The sequence below is a fragment of the Borostomias antarcticus genome, assembly GCF_949987555.1.
Source record: "Borostomias antarcticus genome assembly, chromosome: 10".
In the NCBI taxonomy this organism is placed as follows: Eukaryota; Metazoa; Chordata; class Actinopteri; order Stomiiformes; family Stomiidae; genus Borostomias; species Borostomias antarcticus.
The window spans coordinates 10,446,098-10,463,280 of NC_140243.1; the positions used below are offsets into that span (position 1 = coordinate 10,446,098).

Genomic DNA, 17,183 nt, shown 5'->3' on the forward strand with positions numbered 1-17,183 from the left:
AGGTCAACTTCTCTGATGAGCGCAATTTTCAGCCTTGCCCAAGACCTGGTTGTTTAATGGTTAGAAGGAGACCTGGAGAGGCCTACAAGCTACAGTGTCTCGCACCCACTGTGAAATGTGATGGAGGAAATGTGATGATCTGGAGGTGCTTCAGAAGGATGGAATTGGGCAGACTCGTCTTTGTGAAGGACGCATTAATAAAGCCACGTACAAGGGTGATCTGGAAGAAACATTGCTTCCTTCTGCTCTGACAATGTTCCCCAACTCTGAGGATTGGTATTTCCAGCAGGACAATGCTCCATGCCACACAGCAGGGCCAGTCAAGCTGTGGGTGGAGGACCACCAGATCAAGAACCTGTCATGGCCAGCCCAATCTCCAGACCTGAACCCCACTGAAAACCTCTGGAATGTGATCAAGAGGAATATGGATGGTCACAAGCCATCAAACAAAGCCACATTGCTTGAATTTTTGCATCAAGAGTGGCATAAAGTTACCCAACAGCAATGTGAAAGACTGCTGGAGAGCATGCCAAGAAAGCTGTATTTAAAAATCAGGGTTATTCCACAAAATATTGATTTCTTATTCCTAAGTTAAAACATTTTGTGTTGTAGTTTAAAATGAATGATGACCTAACACAAACTACAGACCACAATTATGTATTTAATAATTGTGCTAATTAGTAAAAGAAGAAAAAAGTTTTTTTTCTTCTGTTTTTTCTTCAAGAATTTGAACAGAGTTGGGCTGGCCAATCAGGGGGGGAACCCAGAGGAATTTGGATGGAAAAAGGACACCAGTAAAAGGGCACTGATCCCAATCCACCTACCAGAAGATGTCAAACTTGTTCCAGACTACATCCTGAAGATGATCTGGTGTGGCTGCAAGAGTGAAACTCCTTGGAGCTCCAAGAAATGCAGCTGTAAAGTGCATGGTTTGCCATGACCAATGTTCTGTACATGTTTTCAAGGTAGGATGCTCAAGACCCTAATACGTAATATTATTACCATAACTTGGGCATAAATTGTGCTTTGTTGCCCACCCATTTTTTTTCCCTCCGCCCACCCACCAGATGATTTCTGGCTACACCTCTGCAGTATTAATTTAGAATACATGACCTCCTTTATTAATAGTCATTGTAGATGATCCATTTGATGCATTTAATCCTATAATGCATGCAATATCATGCAAGTCTCTTTTTTGGGCATGAAGGGGTTAATATGAAGGGGTTAATATCTGAAAATGCTCAAGGGATATCACCGAGCACCCTCCTGTATTTTGAAGAGGTTCCCCCAATATCTTTCTACTGAGGTGAATTCTGGGGGGACATGTGTAGTATGTAGAGAATGATCTGTTATAATTACACCACACATTATTTATGTTTTTTTTCCATACTGTTTTTGTAATGCACATGTGCATAAGTGTGGGTGCATACTCACTGGGTGGGGAATCTGGGGATGCACTTGTTTGATTTAGTTAGATACATTTTGTGGGGGGAAGAGCTGCACCCCTTTTCCTGTTGCTCATTTTTTATTGCCCATATCAATAAATGGACCAACACAATGCAAACTTGAGTTGTGTGTCGCAGCTAATAACTCCTGCTACAAAGGTTGTTTTACAGGCCTGGCTTGAAAGGGTTAATACTAATCATTTGGAATGCAATGCATTTCCCATCACCCCTTGTATGAAAAAACATTAGAGAATGTAAATTGGATGTATTTAATTTATATATTCATCATGGAATATCATGTCTCCATTTTTGTGTGATTTTGGCATTTTCGGGCATGAAGGGGTTAATATCTGAAAATGCTCAAGGGATATCACCGAGCAGGGACGTGCAGATAGATACGAGGTGGTGCTAGAACAACTGCCCTTTGCCCTCTGGACAAGGCAAGTGCCCTTTTGAAAGTTACTTTTTTCTTTTTACTTCAAAACACAAATTATCTGTAGCACGCAGGGTGCCCTCATTTTTCACTGAGCACCTGCCCCCCAAAATGTCTGTGCACGCCACTGTCACCGAGCACCCGCTTGTATTTTGAAGAGGTACCTCCATGCGACAAGAAACAGCAAAGAAAAAAATTCCACCCGACAAAACAAGGTTCACCTATAAATCGGGCTATGGCTCCCGGACTATCGCATCGTTTATGGGTAGGCCTGTTTTTGGACAGTATCCGCATAGACCGGAAACCAAGTGCAAAGCAAATAGGCACCAGGCTACGACCGGCCTACTGCTTCTGCTGCGCAGGCTGTCACATGACTGGTCAATCGCATGCGGAAACAGGAAACAAATGGGAAAGGCAGGGAGGGAATGTTTATCATTTCTAATGTACGTTATTTTCCTAATTTGAAGCTGACATAACGTTTTATATGGAAACAGACAGCGATTGAGTGCAGAACGTTCCGTGTACACTACTTACTCGATCCACGATTTATTTGAAGTAAGTATTCTGCATAAAATTCAGCTAAGACCACTAGCTAGCTGGCTGGCTATTGTTAGCAATGTTAGCCATCCTGAATGACAGACCCGACCATTGAAACAATATGTTTGCTTCATGGGCAGCCAGCTTGGTTTAGTAGGTGTTAAGGACAACCGACTTCTTTCAATTGTATATTTGCTTTAGCTTTCCAGCTTTTCATGCTAATTAGTTAACGTTAGCCAGCTAGTTAGCTAACGAAATCTGCATTATGCAGGGGTTAAATTGAGCCGTGGTTCTCCCAACCCCGGCACATACATTATGTCACTGTTCTAACTCATTAAACTTCAAAATTGCATACAAAAGGCCCCCAAAACACTTTTAAAAATATGTTTCAATCTATGACCCCCCCCCCCTCGCGCTCTACAGTGGGGAGGAATTTTGTACAGTATGTGAAGATTATGACCGATGGTACAGGGCACAACAAGGGATTTTCAAAGCTGCCGGCAGAGATGCACGATCCGTTAACACCAGCAGGGCAGATCTTTTGTGGCACCCTCACTACACTGGGCTTCAGCAGTGCCATGAATACAGTTATGTGGCTGGTGGAGGCAGATGTGAAGATGGAGCAAGTACTGATCAGGTTTTCATGGTGGATTTGGTGGTCAACAGCAAGAACGCCAGCGTGGCTGGACAATCACTGGGCATGTGCCTCAAGTTGGTGGCTCCTGAATACTCTCACAAACCCTCGAACCCTTACAAGCAATTCCTCCTTTTCCTCCAGGAGGCATGTATCAAGTGTGCTATTTGCCTACAAAGATAGTAGGTTTGGGTGCCTCTCCAGGGCAGCAGCAGTCTGGCAGAGTTCCTGAGCCAGAATCCTCACATTAACAACTGTCTAGCCTGCCTAGTCAGAGAAGTGATGGAGCTCCCCTACCTCCTTATGGTGTTTGCCTGCCTGGGTGTCCACTGAACCCATACTCAGCCCAGGGAGTTTTACAAGGGACTGTATACAGGCTTGAGCCAGCCAATTAGTGACAACTTCACAAGGTTCACAGAACCTGTCTCTGTGACAGTGAAATAAATGATTTCATTGTTAACAAAGTATTCCAAATGAATGGAAAGTCTTTATACACTAGTATTAGCGGACAACAAGACTAGCTAGGGCATACAAATGGCGGAATAGCCAGAAAACAAATTTTTTTGTGTTATTTTTTTTAAATTTTCAAGGGCTGGGGGATTATTTTTGAGACAAGAGTTGGTTTTGGTGTCAAAATTATTGTATTGTTAGTGTTAATTCCCAAATGGCCGTCTTTAAATTTTGACCTTGGAGATTACTCTACTTCAGACATAACGTTGGAGCTCTAATGAAGGGGTCCAGGTATACTATTTACATTTCACATTTACTCACCATGCTGTTTTGCCTGCCCACCCATCATAGAAGTGTGTAGGCTATTTGTTCCTAGACCACTTTTACCTTATCGGAGATGGTGGCAATATGTCTTAGATAGTGGCAGTAAGTAGGCCTGTGTCTTGTTTTTGTATCTAGTAACCACAATGACAGCCATCAAGCATGCTCTCCAGAGGGACATCTTCACTCCCAATGATGAGCGCCTCCTCAGTATCGTCAATGTCTGCAAGGCGGGGAAGAAGAAGAAGAACTGCTTCCTGTGTGCAACAGGTTATTGAGGAGCATATGATTCACCGTTTACTATTAGAGGAACTATGATTATGGCTACACAGTATGCTCTCATGCAGTATGCTCTCAGAGCCTTTACTGCTCACCTATTTCAACAAGCTAGCGGAAATGCGCAAAGACCTCTGACACAATTGTTTTGAATGACATGTTCTTAATATTTTGCACATTCTGTCCCAGTGACAACTGAGAGACCTGTGCAGGTGAAGGTGGTCAAGGTGAAGAAGTCGGACAAAGGGGATTTCTACAAGCGACAGGTGGCCTGGGAGCTTCGAGATCTGGCTGAAGTGGATGCAAAAGATGCAAGCAAGGTCAGGGACAGGAAATGATTTGCTCAGCAAATGAACATGACCTCAGCTGTTAGTGTACTACTTAGTGGGCCAAGTCTACCTTCTTGAATATCAACTTCATACCCCCTCCCCCTGCCCCATCTAACTGTGACCTAAATTTCCTCTACTTTTGACTCATTTCTTGTCCCTGAATATCCCCCCAATATTTCCTGTTTTTCCTGCTGTTTTTACGTTTCAGGAAAACCCTGAGTTTGACCTCCACTTTGAGAAGGTGTACCGATGGGTGGCCAGCAGCACAGCTGAGAAGAACTCCTTCATCTCCTGCATCTGGAAGCTGAATCAGCGCTACCTAAGGAAGAAGGTGGAGTTTGTGAATGTCAGTTCCCAGCTGCTGGAAGGTATGGCATCTACTCTCTCTGCAAAGCTCCACCCTGTGGAGTAGTGGGGGGAGTGCATGTCAGTTTTCTACTGACCTTTGACCATCCTTTGTATATGTGTGAAGGCCAAAGGGGCCCCTGTTTGCTTTCTGACTTTTGAACTCAATCTGCATTGTTGTTATTGAAATATACAGGGTACTGACATAGCAGACGTTATCATTATCTATTACAAGAATCCAGTAGTATACCTTTCCAGTACTCGCATACAAATTAACATATATGGGGTTGGGCCTAGCATTAGGTACAGGTACTGTGTATCTTATACCTGTGTAACAATTACTGTGAAAGCATGGCATACTGTCGATGTCTTCGGACCAAATAACACTGCGTCTTCTTTTGATCCTGTGGTGTGGCTTTCTCTGGCTTAACACTTCTTTATTCTTGCTCCTCTCTCTTAATCTCTCACTGGCCAGAACTTCCTAAAGCGGAAGGTTGGTAGCACTTAACTTTTCCCCCTTGTTTACTCTTCATCTTGTACTGACTGTGTCATTCGCTGTGTCACTCACTGTGTCATTCACTGTCATTCTCATCGCCATTCCCAGAGTGGACTCTCATCTCAAGACTGTCGCTGCTCTTTCAATTGTCTACAATGTGAGAGAATGACGGCTGAATTTTTGTTTGTGTGTGTGTGTGTGTGTGTGTGTGTGTGTGTGTGTGTGTGTGTGTGTGTGTGGAATTACATCGAGAGAGAATATGTGTATGTGAACATGTGTGCACTGTACCATATGTGTACTATCTACCCATGCTGCTAAGCACGCTTCTCTGCTTGGTTTAGAATCTGTTCCCAGCGGTGAGAGTCAGAGTGTGGCCGGGGGCGACGAGGATGCCCTGGATGACTACCAGGAGCTGAACGCCCGGGAGGAGCAGGACATTGAAGGCATGATGGAGGTGTGTGAGTACGCCATCTCCAACGCGGAGGCCTTTGCCGAGAAGCTGTCCAGCGAACTGCAGGTTCTGGACGGGGTGAGTGGACCATCGGAGCCTTCTGTGCTGATGTATGCCTGAACTACGGTGCAACCGTTTTACTCACATATACATGTCGCATAAAGAATGATGAATACCATAATGTAATGCGCAGCTCAATGAGCCAATCGTATCTTAGTTTAGTCAGGGACAGGTAGTACGAGTCTTTAAGGTGCCAGTGCAGGGAAAAAAAGTATAGTATAACTCAAAGTGGCATAGTGGTATAGAGAATAGCTAAAGAATTACGCTAAGTGGATTGGATTCATTACAAGTACTGTAATGACTTGACATCCTTGCAACATTTCCTTTCACCCACACAGTTGGCCGACTCAATTTCTGCCTTGACGAACACACACTCACAGCCGCGCTGTTCTCTTGAGACCATCCTGATCTACCGAGCTCACATTCAGTTTCACCAGGCAGATCAGTCTCAAACGATTATTGCGGGCGGGAGTACTTGCCTTGACAGACTCCTCAGATCTCCTTCAGCCAATCACCGTAACAAAACTTTTTCCAAATCCAGTCAGAAGAATGGCGAAACGGCAAACGGCTCTCTTCCTCAGAGAAACTCTGTGCATAATCTCATTCTTCTTGTTTAATTGACATTATTGAGTCTATTATTGCAAGACTGCACTTATGGCTGTGTTTCTACTAACGTTAATGTTACTGCTCATTGCTTCGGGAGACAGTTTTAGGTTTTGCCATGGGAAACACTCAGGGGCTACCTTCTACTGGGGGGGGGGGGGCAGAACAGCAGTCAGAACACAGTGGCATAGGCAAACTGAAAGTGAGCTTGCAAGATCAGGAGGGTCTCATGAGGCTACAACCACACACACACACATACACTGACACAGGCACTATAGCCTACACAAAGGGGATTCTGATTCGTTGGACATAGGGTGCTACTAAATGTTTTAGTGTGCTCACAACATTTCAATGTCGGAGTACATGTGCTCCTTGTAAAAACTCCAAACTCCAGCGTAGTCGGGCCCTGCAACCAAGAGTCTTCCACTGTGTTCCTGATCATACAGCACCACTCCTATGATCAGTGCTGGAGCAGATTTCAGGATGGGCGGTCTCATGGTGATTGGTTATGACCCATGAACTGACTTTCCATTCTCCTTTGCAAGGCCAATATCCAGTCCATCATGGCATCAGAGAAGCAGGTGAACATGCTGATGCAGCTGCTGGACGAGGCTCTGTCAGAGGTGGACACCATTGAGGGGAAGCTGAGCAGCTACGAGGAGATGCTGCAGAGCGTCAAAGAGCAGATGGACCAGATCTCCCAGAGCAACCGCCTCATCCAGATCAGCAACACCAACAACGGCAAACTGCTGGACGAGATCCAGTTCCTGGTGGTGAGTAGACTACATATCTAGAGTTGGGGAGGGGGGGGGGGTTACCAGTTTGGTTACTGGCCTGAGGGCAGATCCAGCGCAGAAATGATGGTACGACAGCGTCTATGTGTGATCTATCAAACATTCATATGCCGCCAATCCCATCGTACGAATGATCAGGCTTTGATAAATGTGGCGGATGAAAACAATCAGCATTTAAATATCACGTCCCTACTGGAAGTGAATGTTGTGTGTACAGTATCTCTGTCTGAGATGTCTGAGGTTTGGTTCCCACCTCTAACAAGGATCGTGAGTCAATAGTATTACGACGTTGGTACCAGACAGTATATTTGTGTCAGCAACGTCGTAATACCATTGACTCACAAGCCTTGTTAGATGTGGGAACCAAACCTCAGACATCTCAGACGGAGATACTGTGCACACAACATTCATTTCCAGTTTGTTCTTTATTTTGTCTACATAAAAATATTATCTATAGCACCTTTAAGTGCAGTTCTGCAACAGATGTATGTGTCTTCTCAGAACTACATGGACCTGTCGAAGGGCCACATCAGAGCCCTGCAGGATGGAGACCTGTCCTCCCCCAAAGGCATCGAGGCCTGCATCAACGCCTCTGAAGCACTTCTGCAGTGCATGAACGTCGCACTCAGACCAGGTGTGTTTGTGTGTGCGCACTAGGGCTGCACTTTCACAGGTCACTCAGTGTAACGTTATGACGACGTTGGTATCGGTGTATCGGGACAAAAAATGAATACTCCGAATACTGAATTGAGCTCCGAATACCAACCTAACAAACGGATAGTGGAATACTCAAATTACTCGGGCCAGCTCTAGCGCGCACACTCTTCGTCTTGCTGTGGCAGATGAATGGCGTTTTCTTAACATATCATGGACATCATCATACTGTACATCACCAAGACCCTAACTTGTTGTTGTTCCCAGGTCATGAGAAACTGATGGCAGTGAAACAGCAGCAGCAGCTGTTCTCTGAGCTCAGACACACCTTTGCCTGCCGCCTCACCAACCACCTCAACAACGTCTTTGTTCACCAGGTAATCTACACACCATGGTGACAGTGGCTACAATTGAATCTAAGAAAAGAAATGTATTTTCACTTGATTTCAATGCCAACTCCAAGTAGCAGGTCGTCTGCCCAGGTAGGTTTTCCATTGTAGGATACCTGCCTCTGTAGATCATTGTTGTGATTAACTATCTATACTGTATCAGTATTAAAACGTGCATGTGTTAGAGCTTGCTCACTCAGCATAAACAAAAATAGGTACCAACATTGATTGAACAATCCTCTTACTACTGTTGAAGGAAAAACATGACTTATTCCTGTATAGAAACCTAAGTTGAGATCTCAGGTTTTTAGTTAAATCATGTGCAATTCAAAAGACAAGTTGTCCTCTAAAGAAAATTCAGAGAGATACAAGTAGTGAAGAGCACAGGCCCTACAATAGAGCCTTGTGGGACACCTTTAGCGACATCAAAGAACCGGGGGTGCATACCGATGTATTGTTATTTTCCTGTTATTGAGGCTCTTGCTTTCCTCGCCCCCTTCCTGGTTCCCTATCCTCCTGGTTAGGTCCTCTTCCTGTGCCGTTTCCTGCTTGTGCTCTGCTCCTCAGCCTCACTCTGAATCTCCTCACTCTGCTCTGCTCTCTGTCCCTGTGTCAGTTCAACCACTTCAGTCATTTCAAAATGACCATCCCTCAGTTCTATAGGTCTTCCTGTCTGTCACTTCCAGTGAGTACCCTCACAGCAACCTCCCCTCCTGACCTCCACTCTCTAACCTCTGACCTATCCCGCCTTATCCCAACTCACCCGTCTGACTTATTCAAGCACCTTGTTTTCCACCAGAACGCATTTACTGATCGCATGGAGCGTGCTTATCACTACTATCCCTCCTCTATCTCATCTCAAATGATCTCAAAGCGTCAGAAAGTCAGACCTTCCTCCACCTCCTCCATGGAAGGACTGGGCTCTTGCACTGGGCCTCCTGTGTGGGAGTGCCGCCATGACGTTGCCGTGCCGGGGTGTCATGCGTCAAGCCTCTGCCTGTCCGTTCTGCTTGCATGCTCGCTGGCCGCGCCAGCAGGCACCGGGCAGACTCAGGTGTATTGAATGAAGAGGCCGCTGATGTGGGAACGTGATTTGCACTGTGGTGGACGTTTGTGTCGGTGAAGTTAAATATCTTAACCGATTCATCTTATACTAACCGGTTTTATCGGTCTTTTTGGCCGCAGAATTACACCCCTTCCACGTATAATCACCTCCAGAATTATTTGCCCCCTTGAAATAAATGAGCTAATAAAATGGTATAAAATGAACAGTACAGGTAATCAGCTATATGTCATGCTCAAAAATATTGGAAAATTATATTTTATTTTGAGGCAATAGCTCACAGAATGACCTTCCATCAAGTAATATTTGTTTAAGCATACAAGAGTTCATTACTTGTGTTGTGTATTTTATACAAATTTGCTCATCCTTTACAAGGGTGCCAACAATTCGGGGGGTGATTGTTTCTGTTTGAGGGAAGCTGAGATGCTGTTTCCAGGTGTGAATGTGTGTGAGGACTGTTGATAGTCTTGGCGTCTGTGTCCAGGGCCATGACCAGAGCTCCAGCTTGTCCCAGCACACAGCAGAGATGACTCTGCCCAAACACAGCCCTCTGCATCGGGACCTGCTGCGTTACGCCAAGCTCATGGAATGGCTGAAGAACACCCAGAGGGAGAAATACGACGGCCTGTCCAGGGTGAGAGCCTTAGTCCTCAAACACTGCTGCTTTCATCATCATGTCATTGTATTAGGTTAAATAAAACGAAAGATTCATAACCATTGAAATTATCTATTTTTACAGACATACGTTGATTACATGACCAGACTATACGAACGAGAAATCAGAGATTTCTTTGATGTTGCAAAAATCAAAATGGCGGGTACCACTAAGGAGGGGAAAGGCAAGTTTGGTAAGACATGTTAACCTTGAGGTGTTCATTTTGCAGTGTCTGAGAAGAACTCTGAATGTTAACCTTGACGTGTTCATTTTGCAGTGTCTGAGAAGAAAGTATCTGTGGGGATTCTGTGTCCCCCTCTTAGTCACATTGCTATGCTGCTCCTGTCATTGAACTCATCTAACTAGATTTCTCATTCAGCTAGTAAGTTCTGTGTCTTTGTGAGGGATAGTTGGGGTTGTGACCACCCAATAGCGCAGCCTGCCCATTATCTTAGACCCTTTTGCCAGTTGGGTTTTTACACATACTAGGAATTTGTTCTAGTCAGTTGGTACAGAACACTGATGGATAGACTACAATAGACAGGGTGCCAGAACCAGACAGGGCAGTGCAGAGACCAGACAGCGAAAAATATATAGCAGTGCAGGAAGAAAAGGGCAAAAGCAGCGGGTTCCATTACCCATTAGCCCACAGAACCATTGCCGTGACATTTTTTGTAATATAGGTACCGTTTAAAAAAGGCCTAAAATTTACCACAGAATTTGACACTTCATTTAGCTTTGTTTATGGCAATGTTTATGTAAAAAAAAAAAAAAAAGTCAAACTATCCAAAAATGAATTAAAGAGCACTAAACAACTAAACAAGGAAACACAATGCATAGTTTAAAAATTAAATATTTATTTGACATAAAATATAGGGTATTATTTTCAAGCATTTCAGAATACAGAAGAAATTGCTCTATGTCTGTCTGTTATATCTATTTGATTAGCACTGTATCCTGCATTCCTTCGATTTGCACTACAGTATATAAAGCTATTAACTGCATCTCAATTAATATTTGAAGCAGCCTGATGACATGGAGCATTCTGGTAGATAGAAATGACATGGGAGATCTCTTCATGCTGACATCATAGTGTAACCAAGTTGAATTGGATACACAGTTGAGCTCAGCTCGATCAGCCAGGGTTGCTGTGGTGTGAGTTTAGGGGGCTGAGTGTAACCGAGTTGAATTGGTTAAACTCACTCCTCAGTATAAATCCTGCCCACCGGCGCGACCGCCACGGTTTTAGGTCTGCCGTGCTATTGGGTGGGAACCAGTTAGGGTTAGGCGGTTAGTGTGTGTGATGAAAGATCTGCGCCGTATGTACTTATTTGGCTCTATTTCCCCATCAGTCTGTCCTCTGGACAGTGTCCTCTGGACAGTGTGCATGCATCCTAACACAACGGCAGCCAACACATTCTGCTTACCTGTCCAGCGCAGCCCCCTGTGTTAAACAGCCTCAGATGTCCCTGTGTGCTGCCTCTCCATCTCAGTTCGGATGCTAATTGCTGTTCTGTTTACTGACCCTCCCCTACAGTCTGGCTTTCTTATTGCCTTGTGAGTGGATTACGCCCTGGCTTATCACAAATTCACCGATGGCCATGAAGTGGAATCGAGAGTTTGTATATAAATTGACATAAATGAGAAGGGACACAGACCAATAACTCTATTTCTGTCCAATTTATAAAGACATTAAAGGGCTTAATATGATAATCAACCTGAGTTGATGCCTGCAACCACTGGTCTGTGCATATACTGTAGATGGGGGATGTTGTGACTGAATTAACCCCACACTCCACAGTTCCATTCTGACTGCTGAGTAAAACTAGGCTTCAAGTTTGAGAACTAACTCAGGAGAGTAATTGTGTCACTGCTTCCATACATCCCATTTCTGGATGAGAAAAGAAAAAGCTTTAGACCTTCAGAATTTACAAAAAAAGTTGACAATTGGTTTTGTTGAGTTTATATACAGTAGCTGTTTTCATAGGTGATCCTAACACATTGAGAAGAATACTGTAAGTGAACAAAAATGAAATGTCAGGGTTATGTTTTTTTCCTCAGCCTTCCCTCCATGAAAACAATGAGCTGAGTATTTGTTTTCCTGGAGACGTCCCAGGCTCCAGCCCCGTCTCAGACACTGTAGCGCATGTCTGTCTGCCCGCATGTGTGTGTGTGCGTGCGTGTGTGTGTGTGACCTCTCTCCTCTAACATCTTAAACCTCCTGTCAACATGCTGCATGTCATGAGCCTAACATGTCTCTGTCTCTGATGCCTGCCTTTCTAACCGGCTGCCAGCCACGCTTCCGCGGAAAGAGAGTGCTCTCAAACAGGAAACGGAAAGTAAGTATTCATGTGGCTCAAGCAGCCCTTCACCTGTAGCCCTCCCTGCCCCTCCTCATGACTATGGTAGATTCCTACCGCTGCAGATCCAGGCGAGTGCAGCTGCCCAGGACCCCTGCCTGTAGACTCCCTGAACCAGCCTGCCATGCAAACCACTGTAGGGCTGTGTCTTAGACTACTTATTCGCAGTCGTACTGTTAAATACGCACCTATAGGAATTATGACACACAACCACAAAAGTTGTCGCTGCATTCATCTTCGCTTGAAAAAAACAACCCCTTTGGGGTGCAGCATTAGCCTTGTCCTTGGCTTGGAGGATGTTCTATAGGCGGTTTAAACTAGACCGTCTCACCGTATGCCCTGTCGCTGTGTTAGGCCTGCACGGCAGCTCTGGGAAACTGACTGGCTCCACCTCCAGCCTGAACAAGCTGGCGGTGCAAGGCTCCAGCAGCAGACGCTCCCAGTCCTCCTCCCTCCTCGACATGGGCAACATGTCTGCATCTGACCTGGACGTGGCGGACAGGACCAAGTTTGACAAGGTGATGCTGTCGAGGAGCGTACAGCCTCTATAGCCCCGCCCCCTCACGCTGTACTCCTTCCCCTGCCTCCCCATGTCATCGTGTGTTATACATGTATTTATTGTCCGACGCGCCTTGTCTGTTCACAGATATTTGAGCAGGTGCTTAGTGAGCTGGAGCCCCTGTGTCTGGCAGAGCAAGACTTCATTAGCAAGTTCTTCAAGCTCCAGCAGCTTCCCACCCTGACTCCGCCCCTGGCTCAGGTACAGTATAGCCACATCTATTTGCTTGCTTCTTTACCCACTCATATCGATTGGGGTGACAATCTGACTATGGACCCCAAGGAGGTTTGCATAGACTTCAACAGACATATTTCAGATGCCAGGCATCTGTTTGATAAGCTACATGCTGAAGCCCTGTTTACTTCTGATAACTGTGTACATTATGTTCCAATAGTCAGGTCTTCCAGATTCCTTTACAGACCTCTCTACTAGCTCTGTCCTTGATGCTCTGCTAAACATTGACCCCAGGTTTTCTACTGGGGAAGATATGTTGGATCCATTCTTTCTAAAATTAGCTGGTCCTTCTATTGCAGAACAGATTACACACACATTGTCTTATCTATTGCGACTGGTATTTCCCTTCCATCTGGAAAAGTGCGTATGTATTCCCACTGCATAAGGGTGGTGATGGAACACATGTAAATAACTACAGGCCTATAGTATCTCAAAGCTACCATGCCTTTTTGTCAAAATCCTGGAATCATTGATCAATAACCAACTCAGGATTTATGTCACCAGCTACAGTATACAGTTTTTAGTCCAAATCAGTCCAGCTTCAGAGCCAATCATAGCACCTCAAAAGCCGTTACATTAGTTACTAACAACATTATGTCTGCCTTAGATAAGAAACATTGTCCTGCCCTTTTTGTTGATTTATCAAAAGCTTTCAACACAGTCGATTATGTTTAACTTTTTGCAAAGTTTGATTAGTATTGCTTTTGATGATTTGGCTTCTGATTGGCTCAGAAATGATCTGTTTGAGAGATTTCGGTCTGGGAGCTCGTATTCAGATTTCCTGCCAGTTTCTTAGGCGGTCCCTCAGGGTTCAGTCTTAGGCCTGGTCCTTTTTCCTATTTATATCAATAATATTGTCTGCTCACCACCTGATTGCCATGCCCATCTTTATGCGGATGATACGGTCATTTATTGTATCGACGATTCGCCGTAATTGTGTTTATTGATTGTTTATTGCTTTGCTTTTATTGTTTTTATTGTGGTGTGATATTTTACTGTATTGCCTTTCATATTTATATTTTATGTAAACTCGTCTACATTGAAAATTATGGCTTGCCTCCAATTGTATCTCCGAGTACTGAATGAATGAATGAGTGTGTGTGTGTGTGTGTGTGTGTGTGTGTGTGTGTCTATGTGTGTGTGTGTGTGTGTGTGTGTGTGTGTGTGTGTGTGTATGTATGTGTGTGTGTGTGTGTATGTATGTATGTATGTGGGCTGAGTGGATGCATTGCCGGTGAGCTGTGGTCTAGTTATCGTCTCTGTAAGCGCTGCGTTCATCATGCTCAAAGGTTTGTGCTTCATCAGGGGGAAGGGGAGGATGCCGATGGAGGGGGCCAGTCCAGAATGCCTCATCACGGGGAAGTCAGACACTCCCTGTCGTCAGAGTGAGCAACTCCTTATGTCCTCGTTTTACCACTGTTATGACCAACAGCTCTGCTCCGCATTATAATGATAGTAATCATTATTAGTATTATTTATAAAGAACCTTTCATACAAAAGTAGCATAAAGTGCTCAAATGGCTCCCAGCAGTAATTGCTCAATTCATCACAGGCCGTCAGGCGCCGTGGCCCCCACCCCCACCCTCCACTCATTATTGTTTCCGGTCTGCCTCTCCACCCTCTCCAGGAAGGACATGGTGCGACTGATGATGAATAAGATCTTCCAGAGCATCGAGACGGAGCTCAACAGCCTCATCGCCCTGGGGGACAAGATCGACAGCTTCCACTCTCTCTACATGCTGGTGAAGATGAGTCACCACGTGTGGACGGCTGAGAACGTGGACCCCGCCTCCTACCTCAGCACCACCCTCGGCAACGTGCTGGTCACCGTCAAGAGGAACTTTGACAAGTGCATTGTGGGTGGAGCTTCCGAGTGTTTTTGGTAGAGCACTCCGATGTGCTTTGCATTGTTTGTGCCTAGAGGAGTATTCAGGAACGCCTCCAGTTGAAAAACGACTAAGCTCTCAACACATTTTTCAGAACCCTCTGCCCCCCCCTCCAAAAAAAAAAAACACTCAGTGGATCCACAGGCCAAGATTATCTTTAATCTTAACCTTTAATCCGGTATTGTTATGTGAGACTGTTGGCTGTGTGTGTGAATCTGTTCTGCTTTTCTCTCTCAGTCTGGCCAGATCAGACAGATGGAGGAGGTGAAGATCTCTAAGAAGAGCAAAGTGGGCATCCTGCCCTTCGTCACCGGGTTTGAGGAGTTCGCTGAGCTGGCGGAAACCATCTTCCGGAACGCAGAGCGTCGGGGGGACCTGGACAAGGCATACGTCAAACTCATTAGAGCCGTCTTCATGAATGGTGAGCCCCCTGGACATGTGTTAGATCCGTTTAGTGTGTCGATGGAGGACTGGTTTGTATGCTAGGTGAGAAGACCAACGTGGTTGGCTGGTTGTATAGGTCTCTCTGATTGGTGTTTGTCTTTCCCCAGTGGAGAAAGTGGCCAATGAGAGCCAGAAGACCCCACGGGACGTCGTGATGATGGAGAACTTCCACCACATCTTCTCTACGCTGTCCCGCCTGAAGATCTCCTGCCTGGAGGCCGAGAAGAAAGAGGCCAAGCACAAGTACACAGACCACCGGCAGTCCTACGTTATCAACTCCCTGGGGCAGCCTCTGGAGAAGCTCAACGTAAGATGACAAAGTTGTAGTCAGAAATGAAAGATAAAGCAGTGTAAATGTCAGATCAAACAGGAAACGGTGTGGCAGTTAGGATATCTTAAGTGTATCTGGGTCTCCAATTTGTGCAGCACTTCTTTGAGGGAGTGGAGGCGCGCGTGGCCCAGGGAGTGCGCGAGGAGGAGGTGAGCTACCAGCTGGCCTTCAACAAGCAGGAGCTACGTAAAGTGATAAAAGAGTACCCAGGCAAGGAGGTGAAGAAGGGCCTGGACAACCTGTATAAGAAGGTAGACAAGCACCTGTGTGAGGAGGAGAGCCTGCTGCAGGTGAGACACAGTCAATAGGACCATTCATACTAATGAATGTAGCCTATAGGTAGGGCTGCACAATTAATCGTGAATTAATCAAAATCGCGATTATGACCTCCGCGATTAACTAATCGCAAAAGGCCGCAATTAATGTGATTAATAATTTTGCTTTGAATTGAGTGTGCTAGGACTACACGGACGAATCACAGGCGCTAATGCTGTCTGACCATTCACATGCATTCCCGCTGTTCTCAAGTCTGTATGGCAACAATTGGCTGCATTTCCGACCCCTTCCACCAGGTGGTGTGGCACTCCATGCAGGATGAGTTCATCCGTCAGTACAAGCACTTTGAGGGTTTGATCGGAAGATGCTACCCTGGGTCTGGAATCACCATGGACTTCACCATTCAAGACATGCTGGAGTACTTTTCAAGCATTGCCCAGTCTCATTAATTACATGTATAAATTATACTCATGTTTGTAAGTGCTTTAACAGTGCCTCACGAAAAATGAAACACTATTTAAAGAAGCCCTCTTTTACACACATACTTTAGATCAACAATGTAAAAAAAAAGCAAAGGATTTGCTACATTTGACTTAGAATTAACTGCTGTAAGAGGGATAATTTGTGCATGTGAGCTTTTTTTGCACAGAGAATCCATGTTGGAAATTGAATTGTGTTCTAAATGTAACTGCCATGCCCCTTGAGTCATCATCTTGAACTTGTATATAGAACCATTCACAGCTACACGTGTCTGGAGGATGTCATTTGTTAGCTGTATTAGGCTACCTTTAGGCCAAATGTACAAAATACAATTACACTCCCAACCACCTTTCCTTATACTTTTCTCACCAGGGAATGTATAGTGCGACAATGTGTGATATGATATACAATTCATGATGTCATTGGTATCATAAGGATGAACTATCATAAGGATGAACTATCTCTGCTCTTAGCAAAACAGCTATACCAGACATTTACTTTCCGATCCAGCCAAGCGCACTTAACACAAAGATAAGATTGTGATTGGGGGGGGGGGGGGTAGCCCCAGGCTGTCTGGTCCTGATCTGGAGGAGACGTCACCAGAAGGAACCCACACTAAGAATGATTATGATGACAAAACAACTCATAAGACATTGCTGTCGTTCAACAAAAGCATAG

The 17,183-nt window shown here is 45.0% G+C and overlaps 1 protein-coding gene across 2 annotated transcripts; it reads left to right on the forward strand.

Moving 5' to 3' along the window:
- Positions 1-2,290: 2,290 nt before the first annotated feature.
- exoc1 (exocyst complex component 1) lies at positions 2,291-17,168 on the forward strand. Of its 2 annotated transcripts, XM_084443968.1 has the most exons (19): positions 2,291-2,433; positions 3,959-4,090; positions 4,286-4,416; positions 4,634-4,793; positions 5,608-5,795; positions 6,926-7,153; positions 7,676-7,808; positions 8,096-8,205; positions 9,765-9,914; positions 10,020-10,128; positions 12,230-12,274; positions 12,650-12,813; positions 12,942-13,055; positions 14,394-14,473; positions 14,716-14,944; positions 15,212-15,395; positions 15,526-15,725; positions 15,845-16,039; positions 16,322-17,168. In XM_084443968.1, exons 2-19 carry the CDS (start codon positions 3,967-3,969, stop codon positions 16,472-16,474), a joined length of 2,697 nt encoding a protein of 898 aa, XP_084300094.1. In that variant the 5' UTR covers positions 2,291-2,433; positions 3,959-3,966; the 3' UTR covers positions 16,475-17,168. The 2 variants fall into 2 exon arrangements, with proteins under 2 accessions (XP_084300094.1, XP_084300095.1); XM_084443969.1 differs by lacking the exon at positions 12,230-12,274.
- The last annotated feature ends 15 nt before the right edge of the window (positions 17,169-17,183 follow it).

What these genes read in the sequence shown, in the direction of transcription:
- exoc1 (XM_084443968.1), top strand. Translation starts at nt 3,967, where the DNA reads ATGACAGCCATCAAGCATGCTCTCCAGAGGGACATCTTCACTCCCAAT. An exon ending in GAACGTCGCACTCAGACCAG is followed by an intron (nt 7,809 to 8,095) that starts GTGTGTTTGTGT and finishes TGTTGTTCCCAG; the next exon opens with GTCATGAGAAACTGATGGCA. An exon ending in GGAACTTTGACAAGTGCATT is followed by an intron (nt 14,945 to 15,211) that starts GTGGGTGGAGCT and finishes TTTCTCTCTCAG; the next exon opens with TCTGGCCAGATCAGACAGAT.